Here is a 24,245-nt window from a genome sequence, read left to right as displayed (position 1 = left end):
AGTCGGATTCCTTTCCACTGCGCCCTGGTGGGAACTCCAAGTTTCAAATTTTAAAAAATACTTTGTATCAAAGTATTCTACCATTTCATTTTTTTTTCTAGACTGTCTCTATACTGAAGCTTACAGCCTTGTTTATTTTCCATTATATTATTCCATTGCATAAGGAGACCCCAATTTAATCTATCTGCCCTGCTGTTGATGGATCATTAGTTTCTAATTTTTCACAAGTATATGCTGAGTGAGTGGAGTGGAGTCATTGAATTGTAGATAAGAGCATCTTCAACTTTATTAGATGTGGCCACACTGTTCTCCAGAGTAGCTGGACTGATGTCCATCTCCTGCCAGGGGGTATGAGGATTACCAGGGTGCCAGGTCCTCACCCACCCCCCATAGTGACTTCTTATTCCTTGCCAGTCTGGTGGATCTGACATGGTGTGTCATAGCTCTTTTCATTTGCATGTCCCATGACCACTGAAGTTGAACATCTTTTCATATTTTTGGCCACCTAGGTTTCCTCTTTTGTGAATTGCCTGTTGATATCCTTAACCCCCTTTTTTTTTTTTTTTTTAATTGACGGTCTTTTCTCTGGTTTGTCCACACTGTCAACCTACTTCTGCCAGATCCGAAGCAAACTCAGATCACGGCCCTTCTCTGCTCTGGACTCCTTGCCGCTCTCTCTAGAACACACACAGCTTACAACTTGCTCAGTGGTCCTGGTTGGCCTGTGGGCTGAAAACCAAGCTCAGCCTGGGACACTCAGCTCCACCTTCTCCAGCCTTACCCTCCGCACACCTGAACTCCAGCCCAGGGGACGCCTCTCGCTCTGTCCCAGGCCTCCTGCACACACTATACCCTCCGCCGGGAGCACCGACCCCAGATTTCCACATTCCATCTAAATGTCACCTTTTCTGTGATAGTTACCCTTGCTCCTCAATTCAGTTAGAGTTACCTCTAAACAATCATGGGTGAAACTATACCTTTCCAGTGGTTTTTATTGTTTCTTGTAATGTTTTAACAACTTACTTTGCATATCACTTTCTCATTTACGAAAGCACCTGCTCCTGCAATATGCTAGTCTGTCCTCATCCCTCCAATGGCCCTGTAAGATGGGGTAGTATCATCACCCTCTTTGGACAGACAGGCAACATTTCTACAGGGGGACTGGCTCACCCAGAATTTCCCTCTGGCTCCGAGGCAGAGCTGAACTTGAAGCCAGGACTCCTCCAACGCCACATCCAGTTCATTGTCCCACGCCCTTCATAGTGTGTTGTTGTTGATGCCTGACTCCCCCAGAGACTGGGGCCCCTCAGCTCCCAGTTCTAATTCTACCCAGGGGGCGCGCAATGAATCTATCACTTCTTGACAAAGTGCAATAATCATTTATTGCACTGGCTGCTGGGGGCTTTGCATATATTAACTCTAACCTTCCCAATAAATCAATGTAGATGAGGAAATTGAGGTTAAGAGTTAAAGTGCTGTGCTCAGGGTCCCAGGGTTGGTTATCGGTGGAACTGGCCTCTGAGCCCAGAGATAAGTGCTTCCAAGTATAATATCTGCCCTGTGCATCCTAAGGGCAGACCCAAAGCAAGAGAGCTCACAGCCCAAAGAAGGGGGCCAGGGATGGACAACTTGACAGTCAACAGGGAAGGGGTGGAGTGCTGTCCACTGGCCACACCCATGAGGTACACACTCCCCTGCCACACAGGTGCCTGGAGAGTGTGATGGGAGCAGGTGAGAGAAGGGCTGAGGGGCAAGGGAAGGGGTTGACAAGTATTCTTCACCCCAGGCCACCTCCAAAGAGAGAGTCTGGATGTGGACATTTCTGCCCATTCTCCCCAGGGCAAGGACCAGATCTGGCTGGAGCCAGGCCCCTTGCCTCAATGCCCTATTCCTATGACTCTGCATGTTGTCCATCACTGTATGCCATTTATTTCAACGTTGTGTTTGTGTGTGTGGAATGTATTTGCGATTGTATCTGTGTTGTGTTTTTGTGCATTGCGTTTGTATGCACTTTGTGATTGGTGTACAGTTTCTCTTGTGTGCCTGTGTTTATGACTGTGTTGCGGCTCTATGCCTGTTTGCCCTACGTGTATGCCCTGTTTTGTGTCCATGCTGTGCACACGGTGTGTCTCTCCTGTGTATTTGTGTCTTTACTCTCTTTATTGTGTGTTGCGTCGTGTATCTCATGTGCTGTGAACCTGTGTTTGAACTGTGTGCGCGTGGATCTGTTTCTGTGTTGCCCGTGTGCAGACTGTCCACGCTGCAAGTGCGTGGATGTCGTGTGTTCCTGTTGTGCGAATCCCGTTTGGGTTGTTCTATGTCTATGTCTGCGCAGCGAGTGTGTGTCTGCACCTCCCTGCTGTGTGTCTGTGCCAGCTGACGCCTGTGGCCTGCGCGCAGAGTTGTGTCTCCTCTGCAAGTGCGTGCCTCCGCGTGTGCCCGAGTCGTGTCTGCGCCTCCGCGGGGCGGCCGGGACAGGGCGCGGGCTCCGCGTTTCTGCGCCGAGCGCGCGGTGGCGGCGGAGGATGCGCGCCCGCGGGGGCGGGGGCGGGGGCCGGGGCGCGGCGCGGGGGCGGCCCGGGGGCGGGAGCCGGAGAGCGGGCGGCGCTGCGGGGCCCCGCGGCCGCGGGCTCCAATGGCGAGGCCGGCGCGGCCCCCGCTAATTACATAAGCGGGACGTCAATAATTCGCGGGAAAACGCGAAAAAGATGGCGCCCCGCGCCCGGGGGCCCCCTTCCTGAGCGCCCCGGCCCCTCCCTCCTCCTCCGCCCCCCCCTCCCCGCGGCGCCCCCGCCCCGCCCCGCCCCCGCCGAGACCCCGACCCCGGCCCCACGGGCGGACACTCGGCCGGGCAGCCGCGGGCCGAGCGCAGCCGCCTCCGCCACCGATGCGCCTGGTGGCCAGACTCCAAGTGGGACCGGCGGATACACAGCCTCGCGGTAAGTTCAGCGCTGCAGGCGGCCGGCTCGGGGGACTCCCTGCCACACTCTCTTCTCCCTGCAGTCATTCCTCTTTTGGAAATCTCCCTGAACTTGGCGGATCTTACGACTCCGGGGGGTGGGGGTGTTGGAGTTCTGGGGAGCCGCACGCTTGGGGGCGGAGGGGGTGAACAGTGTGCGCGGGGCGGCTGGAGCCCCTCACCGGTCCCCGAGCTTTTTGAGGGTGTGTGTGACAGATCGCTATTCCCGAGCCCCAAATCTTTACTTTTTCTTTTGGGGCGGGGTGTTTGGAGACCGATGGGAGCGTTTGGGATTTTGCTCACGTCCGAAGTCAGGCTGCGGCAGGATTGGGATGGGGGAGGCTTGGCGTCGGAGCGACTGAAGAGAAGAGCGCTTGAACCCGAAGGGGATACTTCTGCAAGTTTTTTTTTTTTTTTTCTCCTCCCGAGCACTCTTTTTAAAAAGCCAACGGCCGCCCTGGGAGAGGCCCCGGCGCATGAATCATCCTCGCTTCCTGCCCCCGCCCGGCCCCGCTCCGGGTGCCGCGGATTTGAACTGGACGCCGACGAGAACCCGCAAACAGGCATTTCTTTGCAGATGGGTTTGAATCAGCCAATCACAGCCCTCGGGGGCCCGCTCCGGGAGGATGGAGGCGCGGGTGGGGGGGCCGCCACCCGAGGGCCCCGGCCCGGCCAAGGCGGGGGCGCGGCGACCGGGCCTGCTCCCAACGGCGCGGCGGGGGAGGAAGTGTCAGTTTGTGAACCTGCCGCGGCCCGGGCCCCAGGCCTAGCGGGCAGGGACCTTGCAGCGCCCGGGAGCCAGGTGGCAGGGAGAAGGCAGAGATTTGGACTGCACACCCTGCCCAGTGCCTGTACGCTCTGCCCCGAAGAAGAGAGAGGAACGAGGCGGGTGGAGGGAGAAGGGGACGTGGCCGCGCCACCATCTGGAGAGAGAAGACCCCGGCAATGCCCAGCTCGCCCCAGGGCTCTTAACATGCACACACAAGTATTCTGTGTCGTACCCTTACTGACACAAGGCTGTAGGCATAAAACAAACTCACAGGAATACACCCACACCCACACAAACACACTGTAGTCTCCCTGTCTGCAGGTAATTGGAACACCAGGTGTCCAGCACCTTGGCAGGGAAGGAGGGGACCAGAGCAGCGGGTGCAGGGAACAGAGGGAGGCTGTGTTTGGCTTAGTGGAGAGTGTGTGGAGGGGCCTGGAGCCAGGTGAGCCCAGACTGGGGAGGAAGGAGCCTTGGGGAGGGCTCTGAATGCCATTGAAGGCACTGGGAGCCGCAGAAGGTTTCTGGAGGGGAGAATAAGAAGGTGGGGACTGAGGAAGAGACTGTGGGGAGGCAGGAAAGCAGAGAGTGGCTTGTTAGCACTGGGTGCTGGTGGCGCTTTCCCCATCCCAGGTGCCCGGCATAGGAGAGTGAGCACAAGGCTCAGGAAGCTGTTCTTGAATGAATGATTGGCCCAGACAAGATGAAGCCTAAACTCAGATCAGGACAGGAGGATGGAAAAGAGGGGCCAGAAGTCACTGTGCTTAAAGGTAGTCAGCTGTGGCCGCTCATTGGTTGGCGAAGTCTAAGATGCTTGGGGGTTCTGGGGACTATATTGGTACCATTAGCAGGAAGAGAGAAAGCAATGGGCAGCAGCCCATTTTGTAGGATGGTGAGAGACAGATGCCCAGAGGTTGGCATGGCGATGACTTCGCTGCTTGGAGCCAGTTTGCCTCTGACTAAAAGCATAAGTGAGTTTAAATGTCCCAGAATTGGTTTCCATTAAATCATCCCATAATTGAGAACAGAAAAGGAGATTACAGAAGACACAGATGGCCAAGTCTATACCAGTTCACAAGCCACCCAGGCGTTTTCCTTTCTAGGTGGGTTTTCTCTGGCCAGCTCTAAGGGTAGGGGTCAGGGGGCCGAAAACTTCCTGCTGCTCCCCTGGAGAAGGCCCTCCACTCAGAGAACATGAAGTGTGTTTGCTTAAGGGATAAAGCCTCTGACTCTGAAGCCAGGGAGTGTGGTTCAGGGCCCCCTGGGCAGGGAGGTTTTGCTCTGTGGTTGGTTGGAAGATTCGTTCTCTGGGTGGGAAGAAAGCAAGACTTAGGATCGGTTCATCTGATTATGGACTGTGGCTCTGCCTCTGATTGTCTAGCCACTGCCCTTTGCCAAACCTGTTTCCTGACCTGTAAAATGGGAACAGTAATGTCTCCTTCACAGGGTGGTCACGCGGATCCAGTGAAATGATAAAAAGCATCTGGCACAGAGCACAGGTTACATAAATGTTTCTTTCCTTCCCTCCCTTTCCCTTGAAGCAAGGAGTCAAAACTCTCTTCTGTCTCTCTTGTAGTGTCAGTGGAAGCTGATGGAGAATCGAGGTGTGGACCCAGGAACTCGGGACTCCTATGGTGCCACCAGCCACCTTCCCAACAAAGGGGCCTTGGCCAAAGCCAAGAACAACTTCAAAGACCTGATGTCCAAGCTGACGGAGGGCCAGTATGTGCTGTGCCGGTGGACGGATGGACTGTATTATCTCGGGAAGATCAAGAGGGTAAACCTTTCCTCCCCGGCCCCAGTTTCCAGGCTCAGCATCTCTCTGGTCTTGGCCTCAGACCAGTGGTGGAAGATGGGAGACTGCTGGGAAATTCTCACCTTGTCCCTCTTGCTCCAAAGCTGAGAGTGGAGGGAGGGGGAGCCTGCAAAAGCAGGCGCCATCCTTAGGGCCAGCATCTTTAGAAAAGCGCTCCAGGTGCCTACAAAACAAAACCAGGTTGGAGAGGATCACAGAGAACACCTGGCCTGTTCTGTCCTAAGCATTCCCACCGAGCTGCCGTCCCTCGGTCCCTGACTGCAGAGCTCCAGTGAGCCGTGGGCACTACCTCCAGAACTGCCACCCTCCTTCCCCTCCCAGCCTAGCTCTGCTTTCTGGAGACCCCTCCTTGGGGGGGGGGGACAAAAGTGGGAGAGGAAGACCAGGTTCCAGTGGCTCTTTCCCAGCCACTGTCTCATGCTGCTCCTCCCTCTCTGTGCCCCAGGTCAGCAGTTCAAAGCAGAGCTGCCTTGTGACTTTTGAAGATAATTCCAAGTACTGGGTCCTGTGGAAGGACATACAGCATGGTGAGTATTCCCATGATTTCAGGCACCCCTGCCCCACCCCTGGTCCTCTCTCCTCCTCTACCTCCATTTTTTCCCTCTCTCTTTCTGTCTGTAACTTCTGGCATCTGGCGTTGTCCTTGGAGTGCCAGGCCCACCCGAGGTTATATAGGCATATGGATTTCCAGTTGTACATTTACGTGGAAACACACTTCTGACATCTGTCACCCCCTTGAATACTCAGACCTCAGGAGGGAGGCAGGCAGATGGCTCAGGAGGTGTTGGGAGAGCTGGGATGGGTCCCAGGCCTGTGTTTGCTTCCATGCTGCCTGAAGCTCTGGGTCACTCTGGCGCTAGGAACAGAGGAGCCCCAGGCAATCAGAATTGTCACCTTTACATCTAAGCACATTGTCCTCCTTAACAATATCAACATGTTAAGAAAACTAGGGAGGTAGCTCTATCCATGGGGAAAAGACAAAAAAAAAAAAGCGGATGTGCAAGGCAGGGTGATGGTAGACATACCCAGGTGGAGCTGGGACAGTTTTCAGAGTTGAAGGGGAGCTGAGTTGGATACCACCCCTTGGAGAGTTGACACTGTCTTACAGAGATGGGAGTTTGGTGGCATTCTTACCACCCTTCTCCCTTCCCATGTCCATGCCAGACATCACTAATCAATCACAATACTCATATATTTTGAACATGGAGCTCCAAGAAACTGCTACCAATCAAAGACCTTTTTGCCAGTTATGCTCTAACAGGAGAACAGACATGGTGGTATGTGGGGGGAAGAGGCAGATTTTAGGGTCAGATGGTTCCTGGACCAAGATAGTCTCGCTCTGCTGCATACTAGCTGCCTGTCTTGGAGCAAGTGAGCTAACCTCACTGAGCCTGTTTTTTCATCTGAAAAAAAGGAGATTGTGAAAGTAGGGTCCTCACAGGGTGGTTAAGTGAGATAATCCTTGTAAAATGCTAAGCCCAGTGCTGTTGAGGGAGCATCAGTTTCTGAAGAATTTGTTACCGTAATAGGTGATTTTAAGAGCCTGCCAAGCAGAGGCCAGTTAGTAGAGCTTGCAAATTGCCTTTTTCTCCAAGACGTTGTGGCTAATGCAGACTGCTTCTCCAAGCCCCTCTCCCTCGAAATGCATCTTTAAAGATCCAAAGCAGGGAGTGCCCGTCGTGGCGCAGTGGTTAACGAATCCGACTAGGAACCATGTGGTTTTGGTTCAATCCCTGGCCTTGCTCAGTGGGTTAAGGATCCGGCGTTGCCATGAGCTGTGGTGTAGGTCGCAGACGTGGCTCAGAGCTGGCATTGCTGTGGCTCTGGCTCTGGTGTAGGCCGGCGGCTACAACTCGGATTAGACCCCTAGCCTGGGAACCTCCATATGCCATGGGTGCGGCCCTAGAGAAGACAAAAAGACAAAAAAAAAAAAAAAAGATCCTGTGGTGGCTCAGCATTAATGAACCTGACTAGTATCCGTGAGGACGCAGGTTCAATCCCTGACCTTGCTCAGTGGGTTAAGGATCTGGCACTGCTGTGAGCTGCCGTGTAGGTCACAGACACAGCTCAGATCTGGCGTGGCTGTGGCTGGCAGCTGCAGTTCCAGTTCAACTCCTAGCCTGGGAACTTCCGTATGTTGCATGTGCAGCTTTAAAAACAAACAAACAAACAAAAAAATCCAAAGCAATGAGGGTCTCCTCTCCTGGGCTACCTTCTTAGCGAAAGGAGGAGAAGCCAGCTGGTGAGCAAGCGAGTTCACCTTAGCAACTGTGAGTAGAAGGCTCACTCTGGGCCCAGCACCCCGAGGAGGTGCTATGCTGCTCACCTCAGGAACCCACAACTCCCAGGCCACCCAGTGTGAGCGCATGGGCACCACGCAGTGGGTACCACCTTCCCAGGAGCATATTCAGGAATAAGAGGCAAGAGACTATTTATTCAACAAGCACGTCTTGAGCACCTGTTATGTGCCCTTCCCCATAAGAAGTCTTGGGGACGCAGAGATGAGCAGATACCATTTCTTCCCTTGTAGAACCTTCGATCTGCTGGGGGAAATGTGACAGAAGCACACAGAAAATCAAAATAAATTTACTCTATTCACTGAAACCTTTCACCCATAGATATGTATTTATTCTTCAACAAAAGCAAATTGCAAGGAAAAGAGAGGGATGGAGAGGGAGCCTTTAGATTAAAAGCAATTGAATGAACTTAAGACTTTCTTTTGTAGACAATTGGAAATGTGAACATTAACTGAATTTGTTGATGATATTAAGAAATTACTTTTTAGGTGCAGTAAAGGGGCTGTAGCTTTTTTTTTTTTTTTGTCTCTTTCATTTTAGGGCCACACCTGCAGCATATTGACATTCCCAGGCTAGAGGTCGAATTGGAGCTGCAGCTGCCGGCCTACAGCACAGCCACAGCAGTATAGGATCTAAGCCGCAGCTTGTGGCAAAGTTGAATCCTTAACCCACTGAGTGAGGCCAGGGATGGAACTGTATCTTTGTGGATACTAGTTAGGTTCTTAACCTCTGAGCTGCAACAGGAACTCCTGTAGTTTTTTGTGTGTTTTTACATAGAGTCCTAATCTTTCAGAGATACATACTGAAATGTTTACAGAAAATGAATGGGTATCTGGGGCTTGATTCACAGTAATTCAGGAGGGGGAAATGGGTGGAAATATAGACAAAACAAGATTGGCCATGAGTTCATAATTGTTGATAAGAACAGAGAATTTCATTATAACATTCTATTATTACCCCACAACCAAAAATTTTCAATTAACATAAACTTTAACAAATCAAGCTAAATTAAGCAGGAGATAAATTAGGTAGCATGATATAGTCAAATGAATAAATGATTAGATGGCAGACAGCTGTGGGTTTGAATTCCCATCTTTCCTACTGACTAGCTGAGTAAGGGACTTAAGCTCTCTGGGCCTCAGTTTCCCCGTCTCTAGAATGGGGGAGTGGTAATAGGCGGCTGTGGGGCCCAGCACCTGGAATGTGATTTGAAAACTCCTAATTCCTGTGACCCTGACCTGACCCTAGAGGGCCTCTTTCTTTCAGCCGGAGTTCCTGGGGAGGAGCCCAAGTGCAACATTTGCCTGGGGAAGACCTCAGGGCCTCTGAATGAGATCCTCATCTGTGGGAAGTGTGGCCTGGGTAAGTGTGACGAGCAGGGCACCAGAACGTCCCGCCCTGTGGCTTTCCATCCCCTACTGGCTTGTGACTTACATTGCCCCCCACGGTTAGGGCCCTTGATGGCTTCCTTTTTCTCTTGGAGCTCCAGAGTGACAGGGAGCCAGCCTCTGGGAATGAAGGCCCAGGGAGGTGACTCTGGGGGAGACCTGGGGCTTCAGCAAAGGGAGAGCAGTTATGCACTTTGGAGCCCCCATAAGTGGAGAGGATGGACAGGAAAGATGGGCACAGAGACTGAAGTCGGACCTTTGCTGCTCTGCCACAGGGCCAATGCTGGCTTTCAGTACCAACTTGCATACCAACTTGGCTGCCTTGGTGAGTGTCACCAGCCAGGCCCCTGGCAGGTGGCAGGCACCGAGCTCCTAGGACCTCCTGCAGCCCTCCTGCCTTTGGGCTGACTGGCCTCGGACCACTGCCTCCTCATGGGCACTCACCACACCTCCTTTGCCCTAGGTTACCACCAGCAGTGCCACATCCCCATAGCCGGCAGTGCTGACCGGCCCCTGCTCACTCCTTGGTTCTGCCGACGCTGCATCTTCGCGCTGGCTGTGCGGGTGAGCCCTCCATCCTTCTGACCCTCTGTCTAGAAGCCCAGAGATTCCCTGGGCTCAGGCCTGACTCCTGGTCACAGAGCCACTTGCCAGCCGTATGTCCTTGGCCAGATTCCTTAGCCACCCTGAGCCTGTTTTCTGGCTGTTAAATAGATACAGGTTTGGTGTCAAGCCCAGGTTTGGTGTCTAGCACAAATAGTGCTAGAAAATCCGTATAAGCACCCCCTCTCAATATATATTGGTTTTTATTATTACTTTTGTTGTGCTTGTCACTGTTAATACTATTGAAAATGCAGATCCTTGAGGATAGAGGAGGATGGATCTGGGATTGAAGTGAAAAGGCTCCCTGCGTTTCTAACTACATGGAATGAAGTCCACCTGGTCTTCATTAACCTCGATAGCCTTGATAGGGATCCACATATGGCCCAACGGGACCTCACGGGTGACTCCAGGCCCTTGTCTCCCCGCAGAAAGGCGGCGCACTGAAGAAGGGCGCCATCGCCAGGACTCTGCAGGCTGTGAAGATGGTGTTGTCCTACCAGCCTGAGGAGCTCGAGTGGGACTCGCCGCACCGCACCAACCAGCAGCAATGCTACTGCTATTGCGGCGGGCCTGGAGAGTAAGGCCGCCGGGGGACGGGGCGGAGCCTCCCGGAGGGAGGCGGGGCGCGGGGCCCCAGGGAGGCGGGGCAGGTGGCGGGGGCGGGGCTGGCTGCGGGGCGGGGCCCAGGACTAGAGGTCATAACCTCCCTCCGGATGAGAGATGGAGATGCGCGCTGTGGGCGGTTGGGGTGGTGGTGTATTTTGGGGGCGCTGTGGACGAGACCAAGTACTGGAAAGTGGTTAACAGCCTGGCACCGAGTGTCCAGATCCTCCCAGCCCCTTAAAGCCATGCTACCCCTGAGCCTCAGTTCTCATCGTAGTTTTCTCGTGACATGGCGTTTGGGAGCAGAGCGTAAATTAGATCATTCACAAAAAGGCTCTCGCATGCCTGGCACTTGGTAAGCACTTAATAAATGTGAACTGTTACTGTTGGTGCATGGACGGTAGGATAAACCTTTCCACCTTCAGGTGTGCAGACAGGGTTGGGGGTATACCTTGGGGATGCTGTGGAGGGGATTCTTAACCTGACTGTAGGACAGGAGCCTTTGATTCCTTGTGGCCTGGGCATCGGTATACCCACGGACAGTTGAGCCTGCTCCCTTGAGCCACCTGTACCAACGTTGTGGGAGGACTGCAGAAACGAGAGATGGAACCTCTGCCCTCATGAAACTCAGCCTGCAGGACACCCTGAAGTCCTGAATCTCAGCCCCAAATTCTGCTGACGAGTACTAGGGGCCTGGAGGCTGTGCTTACAGACTAGCTGGTTAACTTGGGCAGATCACTTAAAGAACATTTTCTCTTGGGAGTTCCTGTTGTGGCACAGTGGTTAACAAATCCCACTAGGAACCATGAGGTTGCGGGTTTGATCCCTGGCCTTGCTCAGTGGGTTAAGGATCCAGCATTGCCATGAGCTGTGGTGTAGGTCGCAGATGAGGCTCGGATCCTGTGTTGCTGTGGCTCTGGCATAGGCCGGAGGCTACAGCTCCAATTAGACCCCTTGCCTGGGAACCTCCATATGCCGAGGGAACAGCCCAAGCAATGGCAAAAAGACAAAAAAACAAACAAAAAAAAAACAACCTTCTCTCTCAAGTGGGATTAATAAGTTAATAAGCTTGGCCCCCATCATCTTCTCTGGGTATTGTGAGGCCTTTGAGATAACAGGTAGAGAAATGGCTACAGAGACTTTGCAGCCCTAAGGCAGTGGTTCTCAATGCTAATGGACAGAGCTGCTCAGATGATTGTTAAAAATGCATCTCCCAGGGACTCCCCAGATTGAGTAGGCCTGGAGCAGATCAAGGAATTTTCTGCAGTTTAACCTTGACCCCAGGTGATTCCGATGCAGGTGGTCCATGGACCACACCTGAGAAGGTGTGAACAAAGCATTGACTGTTCATTAAGAAAATACCTTTCTGGTTTTCATTTACTCAATGAATGGTTGTTGAATGGCCATAGAGTAGATGCAGCACCAGGTGAGGGGCTTATAGGAGCCTTTATTCTCCCATGAAGTCTCCAAGGCAGACCTTTTCCCGTCAGCGCTGTTTGGGAGGTAGTGTTTGGGGCGCAGTCCAGAGATGGGGGCTCCGGTGTGGCATGAAAAGCATGGGCTTTGAAGTCAGGGAAACCAGGATTTGAGTCACCATCCACCACTTGCTTCCTGAGTGACCTTGAACAAGCTGTTTAACCTCTGACTCACCTATAAAATGGGGACATGGCCCGTCTTTGACCAGATTAGGTTAGACCAAGTGATATATTGTGTGCCCTGCTACCAGGGACTCCCCTGGCACAGCCCAGTGCTCGGTAACTGAGTTCTCATCCCTTTCCCCCCGTGGAGGGTGAGTTTGTGTTGGGAAAGGTTGCTGAGGCTGATGCCTGGCTGACCCTGGCTCCTCTGGCTCTGCAGATGGTACCTGCGGATGCTGCAGTGTTACCGGTGCAGGCAGTGGTTCCACGAGGCCTGCACCCAGTGTCTCAATGAGCCCATGATGTTCGGAGACCGGTAGGTGATATTCTGGTCCGGCACAGCCTTTGGGGTGCATTGGGGTAGGGGGAACAGCAGCTTCAGCACCTCCTTCGGATTGTGTGCCAGGCCCTAGACCCTAGCGGGGGGCTGGGATAGCAAGTCCCTGTCTACAGAGGCAGCTCAGGGTTGGGAGGCCTTCCCAGAAGAGGAACGTGCTGGGCCACATCCCCAGTCACCACTGACCTGCAGGGGACCTTAGACAGAGCCCTGCCTTCTCTAAGCCCCAGTTTCTTCAAGTGTCTGGGGAAGGGGGAGGGCCACAGACTCTGCCCAGGGTTGTTGGTGGAGCCACGGGGGAAATGGGTGATCTGGCTCCTAACCAGTGGGGCTAAACTAATAGAGGCCAGATACTGTGTGTGTCTTGGTTGGTGTCTCATGTGGCTTGTGATGACGTGTGTGTTTGTGTGTGTGTGTATCTGTGTGTCTTTGAGGCAGAGGGAAGAGGATGACCCTCGCAGCCCAGTCTTGTTCAGCTTGGTCTGAACTCAGGCACACTCCAGGGCAGTGATACTTGGGAAAGGGTTTCGGGTGGAGGTTAAAAGGGGTAGGGGAATAGTTTTTGGTCCCTGTTCTGCCCCATCTTTATCCCCTCCCCAAAGGGAATGAGGACAGTGCTGACTAGGAAAGCAAGTGTGGGGGGAGGGGGTTGGGCCAGGGTGGGGTGTCAGAGCCCCTCCTACCACGGGTCCCCTTTTCACCCACCCACAGGTTCTACCTGTTCTTCTGCTCCGTGTGTAACCAGGGCCCAGAGTACATCGAGAGGCTGCCCCTGCGATGGTGAGGTGGGGACCTTGGCCCAGGTCCACTCCTGTCCCCTCCCAGCTTCTTCCCCCCTCTCCTCTTCCTTGTGGGCGGTCTCTTCCAGCCACCAGGTCCCAGCCTTACCCCTGCCCTTCAGCCTGGACCTGAATGCTCCAGCCCTCCCACCTCCTTGCCCCCTTGCCCAGGGTCGATGTGGTTCACCTGGCTCTCTACAACCTGGGGGTGCAGAGCAAGAAGAAGTACTTTGACTTTGAGGAGATTCTGGCTTTTGTCAACCACCACTGGGAGCTCCTACAGCTTGGCAAGGTATGCAAGACCATGTGGCATCAGAATGACAGGAGTCTGTTCCAAAGTGGGTTACTGAGGTCCAGAGGTGAGAGTTTTGCCCAGGGTCACACAGGGCAGAACTAGGATCTGGGTCTCTGAGCACAAGTCTTGAGGAATACCCTGTCTGTGAGGGCTACTGAGTAAGGACAAAGACCCAGGGCCTTTCAGCTGCTGCAACCGTGTGTCCAGGCATCTGAGCCTGTGCCCTGCAAGGGGCTTCCTAACCCAGGTTTTGGCAGTGGATGGGCTAGGACTCCACTGACTCAGCTGCAGGGAGCCTGGGGGTCGAGTCTGGCTGGATCAGGTTTCTGCGGAGATGGGTGACTTACTCCAGATTACCTAGCCAGGATGGAAGGTGAAGTGGGCCTGCCCCCTGCTGGTCATACTCTGAATAGCAGAAGTCCTCACTGCAGTTCTGGGAGCTGGGATCCAGGGAGTCATGTTCTGACACTTTCAGAATGTCAAAGGTGAAGACTGACTTGTTGGTGCTCATCACTGCCAGGGCCTCCCCAAACACTTCCATGTCCCTGTTTCTCTAATGACACCCTCAGAATCCTCTCCACCACATCCAGTGAGGCATCTTCTCTGCTGACTGCCCCAAATCCTTTAGTGAAACAGATTTTTAAAAAAAATAATCTTTATCCTTTACAAAAGCTTTTCATATAACATCTTCAGTTATAGCATTTGATAATCTATAAGACATATATATTATAAAGCCCTAAAAGATAAGTAGAGTTGGTATTTAATTTTTTTTTCTGATTTATACATACATGTTTTAGAAAAATTTCAGAGCACCCGAAAGCATAAGGGAGTATCCTTAAAACCAGCCACCCTTGTGCATCACACCGCCCAGAAACAGCTGCTGCTAATGCACATCCTTTCATTCTCCCGTCTGTTTTTCTTTTTACATGGCTTAGATTATACAGTATTTAAAACTTTTATTGAAATATATTTGATTTATAATATTGTTATTGCTAGTTTCAGATTATAGAAAAGTGATTCAGTTGTATGTTTTCATATTCTTTTCTGTTATAGGTTATTACAAGATACTGAATATAGTTCCCTGTGTTTTACAGTAAATCCTTGTGGCGCATCTGTTTTCTGTCTGGTAGCTTGTATCTGTTAACCCCGTACTCCTCACTTAGCCATCCCTTTCCCCTTCCCCTTGGATAGCCATAAGTTTGTCGGAATGTAAATTGGTGAAGCCACTATGGGAAATGGTACGGAGGTTCCTTAAAAAACTAAAAAGGGATCTATCATACGGCCCAGCACTCCTGGGCATGTATCTGGAAAAGATGAAAACTCTAGTTCAAAAAGATAATGCACCCCAGTGTTCATAGCAGCACTACTTAACAATAGCCATGACATAGAAACAACCCAAGTGCCCGTCAACAGATGACTGGTTTATAAGGTGTGGTGTATATATACGATGGAGTATCATAGCCATAAAAAAGAATGAAGTATCATTTGCAGCAAATGGATGGACCTAGAGAATATCATAGTAAGCAAATAAGTCAGAAAGACAAATTATGTCTTTGTAATATTATGACAAAGTAATGTTACATGTGGCATCTAAAAAATAATACAAATGAATCTATATACAGAACAGAAACAGGAGTTCCTGTTATGGCGCAGTGGTTAACGAATCCAACTAGGAACCATGAGGTTGCGGGTTCCGTCCCTGCCCTTGCTCAGTGGGTTAAGGATCCGGCATTGCCGTGAGCTGTGGTCGGATCCCGCGTTGCTGTGGCTCTGGCGTAGGCAAGTGGCTACAGCTCCGATTCAACCCCTAGCCTGGGAACCTCCATATGCCGCGGGAGCAGCCCAAAGAAATAGCAAAAAGACAAAAGAGAAAAAGAAACAGACTCACAGTGTGTATAATTTTAAGTCATTTTTTGGTTTATGTTATATCATACTTTTCCTTGTTGAAAGGGTTTTTGTCATTGTTTTTCCTGGCTGCATTTACTACTATAAATAAGTAGTATATTTACTTTTTTCCTTCCTGTTGGGCATGTAGTTTCTTTCCCATTTTTCGTACTTGCCCATCATTAGAAAAATGCTGCAGTGAACTTTTTTGTACATAAAGCTTTGTTCGCGTGTCTTATTATGTCTCTATGATAGGTTCTGCGGAGTAGCATTACTGGGTCGAGGACAAAGACATTTTTAAAGCTCTTAATACACTGGGGACAAGAGTTATTCCTCTCACTTACAGATGGGAATGTGGGCTCAGAGAGGTGAAAAGACTTGTCTGGATCATAGAACAAGTCAGTGGTCCTCAGCTAGAGGACGCAGAGCATCAGAGATTGAGAGGGAGGGGTTGGGGCTGAGGCCTCCTCAGATGCCATGTGCCGGGTCTGACTGTCCGCTGGCCTTCTCCCCTGCAGCTCACCAACACCCCTGTGACGGACCGGGGACCACATCTCCTCAACGCTCTCAACAGTTACAAAAGCCGGTATGTTCAGGGAAGGGAGGGAGCGCTGTGGGGCCCCCAACAGTGGGATTTCAGTATAGGGTCTTCCTACCTCATAGCCCTTGCTCAAGCCATGCTCCCACCTGGGCGTCTGCCCTTCTCTTCCCTGACTGTATCCATCTTACCTGTCCCTGAAGATCCAGGGAGCACCGACCTCCTTTGGGACACTTCCCTGACCACTCAGCCACCTGACACATGTGGGTACTGGGCTCAGCTCCTTAGGGGGCTGCACCTGTGATCTCTGAGCAACCCCTGCTCTAGCCATCTGTGGTTCTGGGCCAGGCACTGAGGTAACATTTCACCCTCTCTCAAGTGGGCTGCAGCCTCCTAACTGTCCTGGCCCATGTCCTCCCATCCAGACGACTGAGTTCTTCTTGGAACACATGGGTGGCAGGGTCCCTCACTACCACCAGAGAATGCCCAGGCTCCTTAGCACGACATTCAAGGCCTCTTATGATCAGACTCTACCCACACCTTCTGCCACTGCCGCTTTATTTATTCTGAGGGTCAGCCACGCTGAAGCCTTTGCTTTCCCACTCAGTGTTTTTGCTCACATTCTCTTCACCTAGGATGCTGTTCAATTCCTTTTTTTGTTTGCTCCACCAACAATTATTGATCGGCAGTTGTGTCAGCCCTGTGTAGGTACTGAGGACACAGTGAATAAGACACGGTCTCTGTTTCTATGAAACCTCTCTAGATAGGATTGGCCACTTGCTCTTCCATCTTCTCATGGTTTGGGCCCAGACACAGCCCTACATTTGAGTATGTGGGGCCTCCTGCCCTCTCCGTGAAGTCTCCTGAGGGTAGGACTGTGGCTGAGTTGCCTCTATGGTCTCCTGGCAACTCAGCCAGTGTTGAAGGATGAGGGAAGTGCCTGGAGGTGCTTTCTGTCTCCATGGGGCGAGTGGAGAATAGTGGTGAGGAATTCGTTGTTTCCCCTAGTGTTCCCTGGAGAGCTAGATGAGGCCTTCCTGTAAGAGGCAGCCTCGGGGCTGGCTGAGGCAGAGAAGAAAAGGGAGAGGAGCAGCAGGAACCACACACAGGAGGGACAGGGAGGAGCCACCTGCCACATTCTTGGCTGCTCCCTGAAGCCCCTGACCCCACAGGTTTTGAGGCATCAGTGTCTCTTCGAGCCACTGTGGATTTTAGCTCTGGGTCTGGGAGGCAGAGAGGGAAGTTTTAACACTTGACTCTCCTCCCCAGGAGGATGGACGGACAGGCTCCAGAGCTTTCTCCTCTCCCTGCTCACCCCCAGGTTCCTCTGCGGCAAGGAGATCAAGAAGAAGAAGTGCATCTTCCGCCTGCGCATCCGTGTCCCGCCCAACCCCCCTGGGAAGCTGCTGCCCGACAAGGGCCTGGTGCCCCCTGAGAACGGTGCCTCCTCGGAGCCGCGTAAGAGAGGAAAGAGCAAGCCTGGGTCAGTGCCTGGGGTCCCCCTCCATGCCCCTGACAACGAGCTGTGTGGAGGCATCCAAGTGAGCAAGGCGGGCCTCCAGCCGGTTAGTTCCAGAGGGATTCTGAGCTGGGATCTGATCCCGCGTCCCCACTCCTTCCAGCACAGCCCCTGTGGCCTTGCTTGGAGGGAAAGACAGACCACAGGACCCAGTCCGGCTGGCTCAGGGCTGAGGCAGAGAGGTGAAGGGGCCATCAGAGTGTGTGAGGGCCCCTAGCACTCCTGGCTGAGCCCAGCCCCTCTTTCTGGGCATAGGGGTAGGAGGGCAGAGCATCTGGATGCCTGAGCCAGGAAAGGCGCCTCCTCTCTCGCCTGCCCAAAGTCCCCCCCGCCCAGGTCTCCTTGTGAGGGAGCCCACACTTGCCCCAGCCACTCCTCCCTCGGGACCACCCTCTGGGCCTTCAGGTTCTGACTGGGCCACCCTCTCCGTTTTTTGTCTCCACAGTTTGTTGCCTCATGAGTTCCAGCAGCAGAAAAGGCGAGTTTATAGAAGAAAAAGATCAAAGTTTTTGCTGGAAGATGCTATCCCCAGTGTTAGTTTCTCGTTTTCTCACTCTCCACTTTCACACGCAGGGCCAGCACACATTAGGGATTCCTGTGCAGCAAACTGAGTCCCCAGGCCCAGGGGACTCGCCTGCATCCCTGAAAGGAGCCAGTTCCTGTTAAGGCTAAACAAGGAAGGGCCAGACACTGCACGACCCCTCCTTTGTCTCCCCAGGTTCTCCCGAGAACCCAAAGGGCAGGTAATACCCTTGCCCCCGCTGTCCAGGTGGGAAAACTGAGGCTCGGGGAGGGCAGTGCTCCAGAGCACTTTCTTTAGTAGCCCTGTGTCTCTCTCTGAGCCCTTGCTGTGGGCAGTAATGTCAGCAGGGCCTCAGGCCTCCCTGGACCACTTAGAAGGCACCTTTACACCACCACGGTCCCTGGTACCTCTGAGTGAAGCTCAGAAAGGGCTACTCTCCACCTTTTTTCAGCTGAGGCCCAGAGATGGGATGGTCAGTTGGCTAGAGACAGAGGCAGGAATAGAACCAGTAGGACTTGGCTCCCTGGTGAGAACCAAAAAAAGGGACAAGTCTGACCCACAGAAGGCCAGCTGGCCCAGTGGCAGCCTGTGTGGCCCTCAGCGGGGCAAGTGCTGTGGGAGGTGGAGGTGATGCTAGCTGGCTGACCACCCCTTCCTGTGTCCACAGAGTGACTTTACCTCGGCCTGGAGCACCAACCACCACCTGGCCAGCATATTTGACTTCACGCTGGATGAAATTCAGAGTTTAAAAAGGTGACAATGAGGGACCCTGCGGGGAGACCACCACTGCCCCAGCTCTGGAAGGGGTGAAGCAGACAGCCTTTGGAGGGAGGGGAAGCTCCCTTTGGGTCACTGCAGTTAAAAGGGTCCACATAGCAGAAGGCTGCCTGAAGGGTCTTTAGGCCTGACACCCTTGATGTGAGCCTGCAGAGCTCCCAGAACGGGGACAGCTCCCATTGCAGCGCCCCTGCCTCTCCAGCTACTCCTAGTCTCACCCAGCACCCGCATCACTCACATTCCTCCAGGGAGCCCTCCCTAACCCTCCCCAGGCTGTGGCAGATGCTATGGTGCCTGGTGCTTGGTACACCCAGGGGTGGGGGAGGGGCTGCACCCATTGTTTTATTTCCAAAATTACTAATGGTTGCTTAGTGCTCTCCTATAGTCATGAAGGAGGGAACAAGAGTTTCAGAGAGACAGGCCTGGGTTCTAGCTCCTACTTACCAACTGCCCACTATGTAACACTAGGAAAATTCTTTAGCCTCTCTGAGCTTCCTCACCTGTTTCTTCCTCACGAAATCTCAAAAACAAAATATGGTAAATGAAAGCACTCTGGGCCTGTGAGGTGCTGCCCAGTGCCTGGGATCATGCTGCTCACCTCTAGTTACTGTCACAGTGCCAATTACATCACTGCCAGGGGAGGAGGCAGCCACTGAAGCTGTGGTGGTGGGAAGGTGGCCTTGGCTGGGACACAGAGTGCCTGTCAGAAGGGCCAGGAGATGGCTGGGAGGGTCCCAAGGGGCACTGAGGGCCACAGCAGGCTCACGCTCTCCTCCTCCTCCTCAGTGCCAGCTCAGGCCAGACCTTCTTCTCAGATGTGGACTCCACCGATGCTGCCAGCACCTCAGGCTCGGCTTCCACCAGCCTCTCCTATGACTCCAGGTTAGGTTCCAACACCGTGGACTCAAATTCCATCACTGCTCCCCCCGCCCATCATGATATGTGTGGCTTACTGGGGTCTCGGGCTCTGGAACCTGAGCCTGGGACCCTCCTGTCTGAGTCATGGGGGTTCAGACAGGAGGATGGGCATTCAGGCCACTCCTCTTTGCCTGCTTGCAGGTTATGTGGTTTCTTGCTGGGAAATTTCAGATATTTCATTCTGAGGTTCTTGGCCTCTGCTTGCCATGATTTTGCAATGTCTGTGCCTCTGGCTATAGGTCCTCTGACCCTGGTACTTGGCTGTCTGAATCTGGTGTTCGGCCTTCTGGGTCTTTAAGGAAGAGCCTGATAGAGGGAAGAGGGCATCCTGCAAAGTGTAGGGTCTGGGAGAGGGGCCAGAAATCCCTGGGGGATCTAACTAAGGGTATGTACAGCCTGCTTGGCAATAGGTAGTCGTAGGCAGCATGGGGAGGATGGTGGCACAAAGCACACAGACAAGTTCTAGATGGAGGCCCCTTTACCTGTATTGTAGGATACTTGAGGCCCTGGCAAAAGTAGGATGAAAAGTATGCCTACTGAAGGGTGTCTTGTCTCCAACTATCTCTAAGTGTCTCTGCTGTTGCCTCTACATTTGCCTTTATTTCTCTTTGGCTCTGTTTCTAAGCATCTGTGAATGCATACCTCTTCTTGTGTGTTTCTCTTCCTCCTCTGCCTCTTTCTGTCCCTGTGGGGTTGTGGGGAGACACACATCTGTCTCCAGTCCAGGTTGCCACACCTGTGACTCCTCTAGTGACACAGGAGTCCAGGTGAGGGGCAGAGAGGGCAGGCAGGGCCTTTGCACCGCATGGCTTCAAACGGCAGAGAACCACGCCTCTGGACTGGTGGGATGCTAAGCTCCTCAAAGAGAACATGGTTTTGGAGGTGGGCACCCCTAGGTCTGCACCCCAGCCCTGCCACCCCGCAGCTGGTGGTTTCTCCTCGGGAGCCTCCTCAGGGCTGCTGTGAGGATCCAGTGAGATAATCTGTGGCCAGGGACAGGGATTTGTGAGGAGAACCCCATTGCACTCCTGTCTTCCTCCCCCTTCCTCTTCTGATGCAGACGGACAGTGGGCAGCCGCAAGAGGAAGCTGGCAGCCAAAGCATACATGCCACTGCGGGCAAAGCGGCGGGCGGCTGAGCTGGGTGGATGCTGCCCCTCGGACAGCAGTGCAGAGGGGGCCTCGGGCCCTGAGCGGCCGGACGAGGGCATCGACAGCCACACGTTCGAGAGCATCAGTGAAGATGACTCATCCTTGTCCCACCTCAAGTCATCCATCACCAACTATTTTGGCGCGGCTGGGCGGTTAGCCTGTGGGGAGAAGTACCAGGTGTTGGCTCGGAGGGTCACGCCTGAGGGCAAGGTTCAGTACCTGGTGGAGTGGGAAGGGACCACCCCTTACTGACCAGCCCCAGGGGATGCCAGGAACCCTGGAAACCAAAGGAGAGACAGTGGAAGCCACAGGCTCCCTAGTTCTCTCCAGGCTGGGGTGAGGGAGGGAAGCAGGGCAGAGCTGCAAGTGCCCGGCCAAAGCCCCGCCTGCCTGCCTCCCTGCCAGGCCCGGGCTGTGCCCCTCCTACTCTCGGCCACCTCCGGCTCACCCCCCTCTGCCTGCGTCTGAGGTCTCGCTGGCTACTTCTTGGTGTCTACACACACTTCCTCAGACTGTTACCTATTCCTCTGATTTAGTGTCCTGCTGGCTCTGTGGCCTGTTGAGGCCTGAGTCCTTGTCCCCAGTGTGTCCCTTTACCTCTCTTTCCCCTTTTGGGTGTGTTGTGTCTATACACCCGACCCTCCACTGGATGTCCTTCACACCTGACCCATCCCAGGGACCACACACGCCGGAAACCTAAGAAAGGCTGGGTGAAGATGGGTAAGTGGAGGCCCCGAGGAACCCATTTCCCTGTCCCTCCTCTGCCCTGAGGAAGAGGGGGTGAGGGTGGGAGGCCTCTGGAGGCGGTGTGGCAGAGACTCTGAGACTCTCAGGTTCTGAGTGATCAGGAGGCACCAGCACCAGAGCCCCGTTATTAAGACTTAAAAACGAAGGCTGTGGTTGTCAGCTTCCGAGATCCACAAAAGTTCTCCCCCCTCCTGCCACATCCCTTGTTATGTGAGGCTGGCCCTGAGCTTGCAAACCTGAGGGCTGAGAGGAAGTAGAATGAAAGGGAGCTTGTCCTGCTACACCTCAGACTGTCTCCTCTGCCTCCAACTCCCAGACCCCAGCAACACACACACACGAACTTCCAACCAGGTGTGTGTTTTCACCTCCAGGTGCATACACACCACACACATAACCCCACATTCCTTTGAGTGCCAGCCTGGCTCCTGCCCCTGGTTTTCCTTTGGCCCTCTCCTAGGGCCATGTGCTATAACTAAATGTGAAAGTCTGGCTCCTGCCCGTGAACCAGCTTTGACCCTAGAGGGAAGCACAGGGGACTCATACCCTCTTCCTTATTCCCCTGCCCCGCCCTGAAACTGACAATCATTTTTGGGGACAGGTTAGGATTTTTTTTTAAGGGCTTGAGTCGCTCAGTCCCCTCAAAGGGAAGTCTTTGTTAGTAGGAGTATAAAACAGTTCTTAGAACTGACATTAAAACTCAGACCCATGTGTAGGAAGACCAAAACTGGGAGGGGGAGGAGACCCCTGATTTTTTTGCTGCTTCCAGAGGTATTAGAAACTGATTCAATTGATTTGAAAATGGAAAGAAGTGCCTTGACTAGGGTGAAGGATGTGCCAGATGGGGACCAGCTTGGCTGGGTTCTGGAGGCTGCCAGCTGCAAGGTGAAGGTGGATGAACAAGGGGTGGGAACAGGCCTGGAGCTGGTTTTTTTTTTTTTTTATTTGGCTGACCCCCCCCATCTCTGAGCATCCAAGGGGTCCCTGAAATAGCTCAGGCGCCCCTTGCCTCAAACCTCAGCTCAAACAGTGCCTTTCAACTGGGACCTCACTTCCTGTACACAGCCCCCCCACTTCCCTCTGCTCCCCAGCATGGTCCAGGCAGGGATGAGCTGAATGGGCCCAGTTCTCTCCCTTCTCAGCCCCCCAGCTGCTGCCACTGAAGCCCCCCATCTGGAGCCAAGTGGAAGGGAGCTGAGAAGCTAGCCCCCAGCCCAGCTGGGGTGTGGGACCAGATCCACCCAGTGGCCTCCTGCCTGGCTCAACAGCACAGCAACCTCCCAGGCCTGCTTTCCAGGCTTCTGAGGAAGTGTAGGATGAGCACAGCTTGTTGAAGCAGGCTTCAGAGGCTCTGGGCTTGAAGAGGAGGAGGAAGACAGTGTCTTCCCCACGTGGAGGTCTGCATAAGGCCTGGCAAGGTCACCCTGACCCCACCACACCCCAGCATTTTGTTCATACCTGATAATAGCTGCATTACTGCCAACTGACCTTATCATAACCCTGTGCACCTTTGAAAAGATTTATCGTTTTGAATTGCTGCTTCTAATAACATTTGTTATATTAAAATTATAATTAATGTGTCTGATTTACAATTTTAAAAGACTTCCTCTAAAAAACTGCCTGTCATTCCCCTAGTGAACTATCAGTTGTTGGGTACCAGGAGGAATTAGCTCCAGTTTCCTGGAAGGTGAGGAGCATGGCAGGACCCATCCTCTCTCTGGCTAGCTACTGTGCCACTTCTACCCCCACCTACCCACATTCTCTCAGCAACATTCTTACCCCTACTGCCGGAAGGACATGGAACTTTTCTTCTACTGTACCTGACCTGTGTGGGCAAAAAACATTAGCTCAGGGCCACAGAGAGCGGTTAAAGATGGGGACTGAACTTAAGCATCTTCCTATAGTCAGGTTCTAAGTAGAGGCAATATAAAACTTGACGTGGTGGCACAGGCACACAGCTGTAGAAATCTGCAGTGCGTTCCTGGCCGGCTCTCCTGCTCAGAACCTGCACCACTTGGTCAGGTTCCTTTGTTTCAGTTCCTAATCCTTCACATGCCAGAGAGAATCCCTGCTGTATTCAGCTCCTGGATGTTCAGGGAACCCTCTCACATAGAAAGGTGATGTGTTACCTATCACCTTAGGTAAACTTCTCTAAACGAGGGGGGGGGGGCAGTCTGAGAGAGAGAGAGAAAGGGGCAGCATGAAGGGGGAGAAAAAGCTACAGGGAGGTGAAGGCCATGGGTACAACTGAGATCTATATTTTCAGAGGTTAGTGGAGGCTGTTAACCCCCTGAGTGTTAAGGTCTGCTCTTAAAAATCATTAACTATGGCTCCCCCTTTTTTCCTACCACTCCTTCTGCTTCAACCTTATAACTGCCCTTGGAAAAAAACCACTAGAGCTGGGGTGGGGAAGGATCATTCTCTGGGCTGAAACCAGTGTAATGGAACGAAAAGTGAATGGTACCAGACAGCCAGAGACCTGGGCTCTAGTTCAAGTTCTACAGTGAGCAGCCCTACAGACCCTCCTGAGATCGGTGGTCCTGCCCAGGCTGGAGAGTGCCTGCCTGCTCCTGTGTGGTCTAGGTTAGCGTTTACACATCACAAGTATCTATATCTACCTTTGGAATTTAGGAGCAGGAAATTAGAATCCTCACAACTTCCCTAAATCTTAAGGTTTTCTAAAGTATAGTTAATCTACAGTGTTGTTA

At 52.9% G+C, this 24,245-nt stretch overlaps 2 protein-coding genes across 8 annotated transcripts in view; one reads left to right on the top strand and one right to left on the bottom strand.

Moving 5' to 3' along the window:
* Positions 1–2,659: 2,659 nt before the first annotated feature.
* PHF19 (PHD finger protein 19) lies at positions 2,660–23,117 on the top strand. 6 transcript variants are annotated; one of them, XM_047768283.1, is made up of 15 exons: positions 2,660–2,939; positions 5,305–5,505; positions 5,990–6,071; positions 9,108–9,203; positions 9,693–9,793; positions 10,261–10,409; positions 12,293–12,388; positions 13,121–13,189; positions 13,360–13,480; positions 15,886–15,953; positions 17,227–17,388; positions 17,870–17,957; positions 18,615–18,700; positions 19,511–19,606; positions 20,703–23,117. In XM_047768283.1, exons 2-15 carry the CDS (start codon positions 5,320–5,322, stop codon positions 21,043–21,045), a joined length of 1,743 nt encoding a protein of 580 aa, XP_047624239.1. In that variant the 5' UTR covers positions 2,660–2,939; positions 5,305–5,319; the 3' UTR covers positions 21,046–23,117. The 6 variants fall into 6 exon arrangements, with proteins under 6 accessions (XP_047624239.1, XP_047624237.1, XP_047624240.1 ...); XM_047768281.1 differs by lacking the exon at positions 2,660–2,939 and adding an exon at positions 4,330–4,498; XM_047768282.1 differs by lacking the exon at positions 2,660–2,939 and adding an exon at positions 4,527–5,227.
* LOC125120300 (protein CutA homolog) overlaps positions 5,404–24,245 on the bottom strand; it is a 49,004-nt gene continuing 30,162 nt past the window's right edge. The window contains exon 6 of one of the 2 annotated variants that reach the window (XM_047768291.1): positions 5,404–5,707. In XM_047768291.1, coding sequence (XP_047624247.1) covers positions 5,563–5,707 — 145 coding nt within the window. In that variant the 3' untranslated portion in view covers positions 5,404–5,562. The remainder of the gene's footprint in view (positions 5,708–24,245) is intronic. The other variant, XM_047768288.1, reaches the window with a different exon arrangement.

Source organism: Phacochoerus africanus, chromosome 2, assembly GCF_016906955.1.
Source record: "Phacochoerus africanus isolate WHEZ1 chromosome 2, ROS_Pafr_v1, whole genome shotgun sequence".
NCBI lineage: Eukaryota > Metazoa > Chordata > Mammalia > Artiodactyla > Suidae > Phacochoerus > Phacochoerus africanus.
The sequence above is the reverse complement of the archived record's forward strand: the minus strand, read 5'-3'. Positions and strand labels throughout refer to the sequence as shown.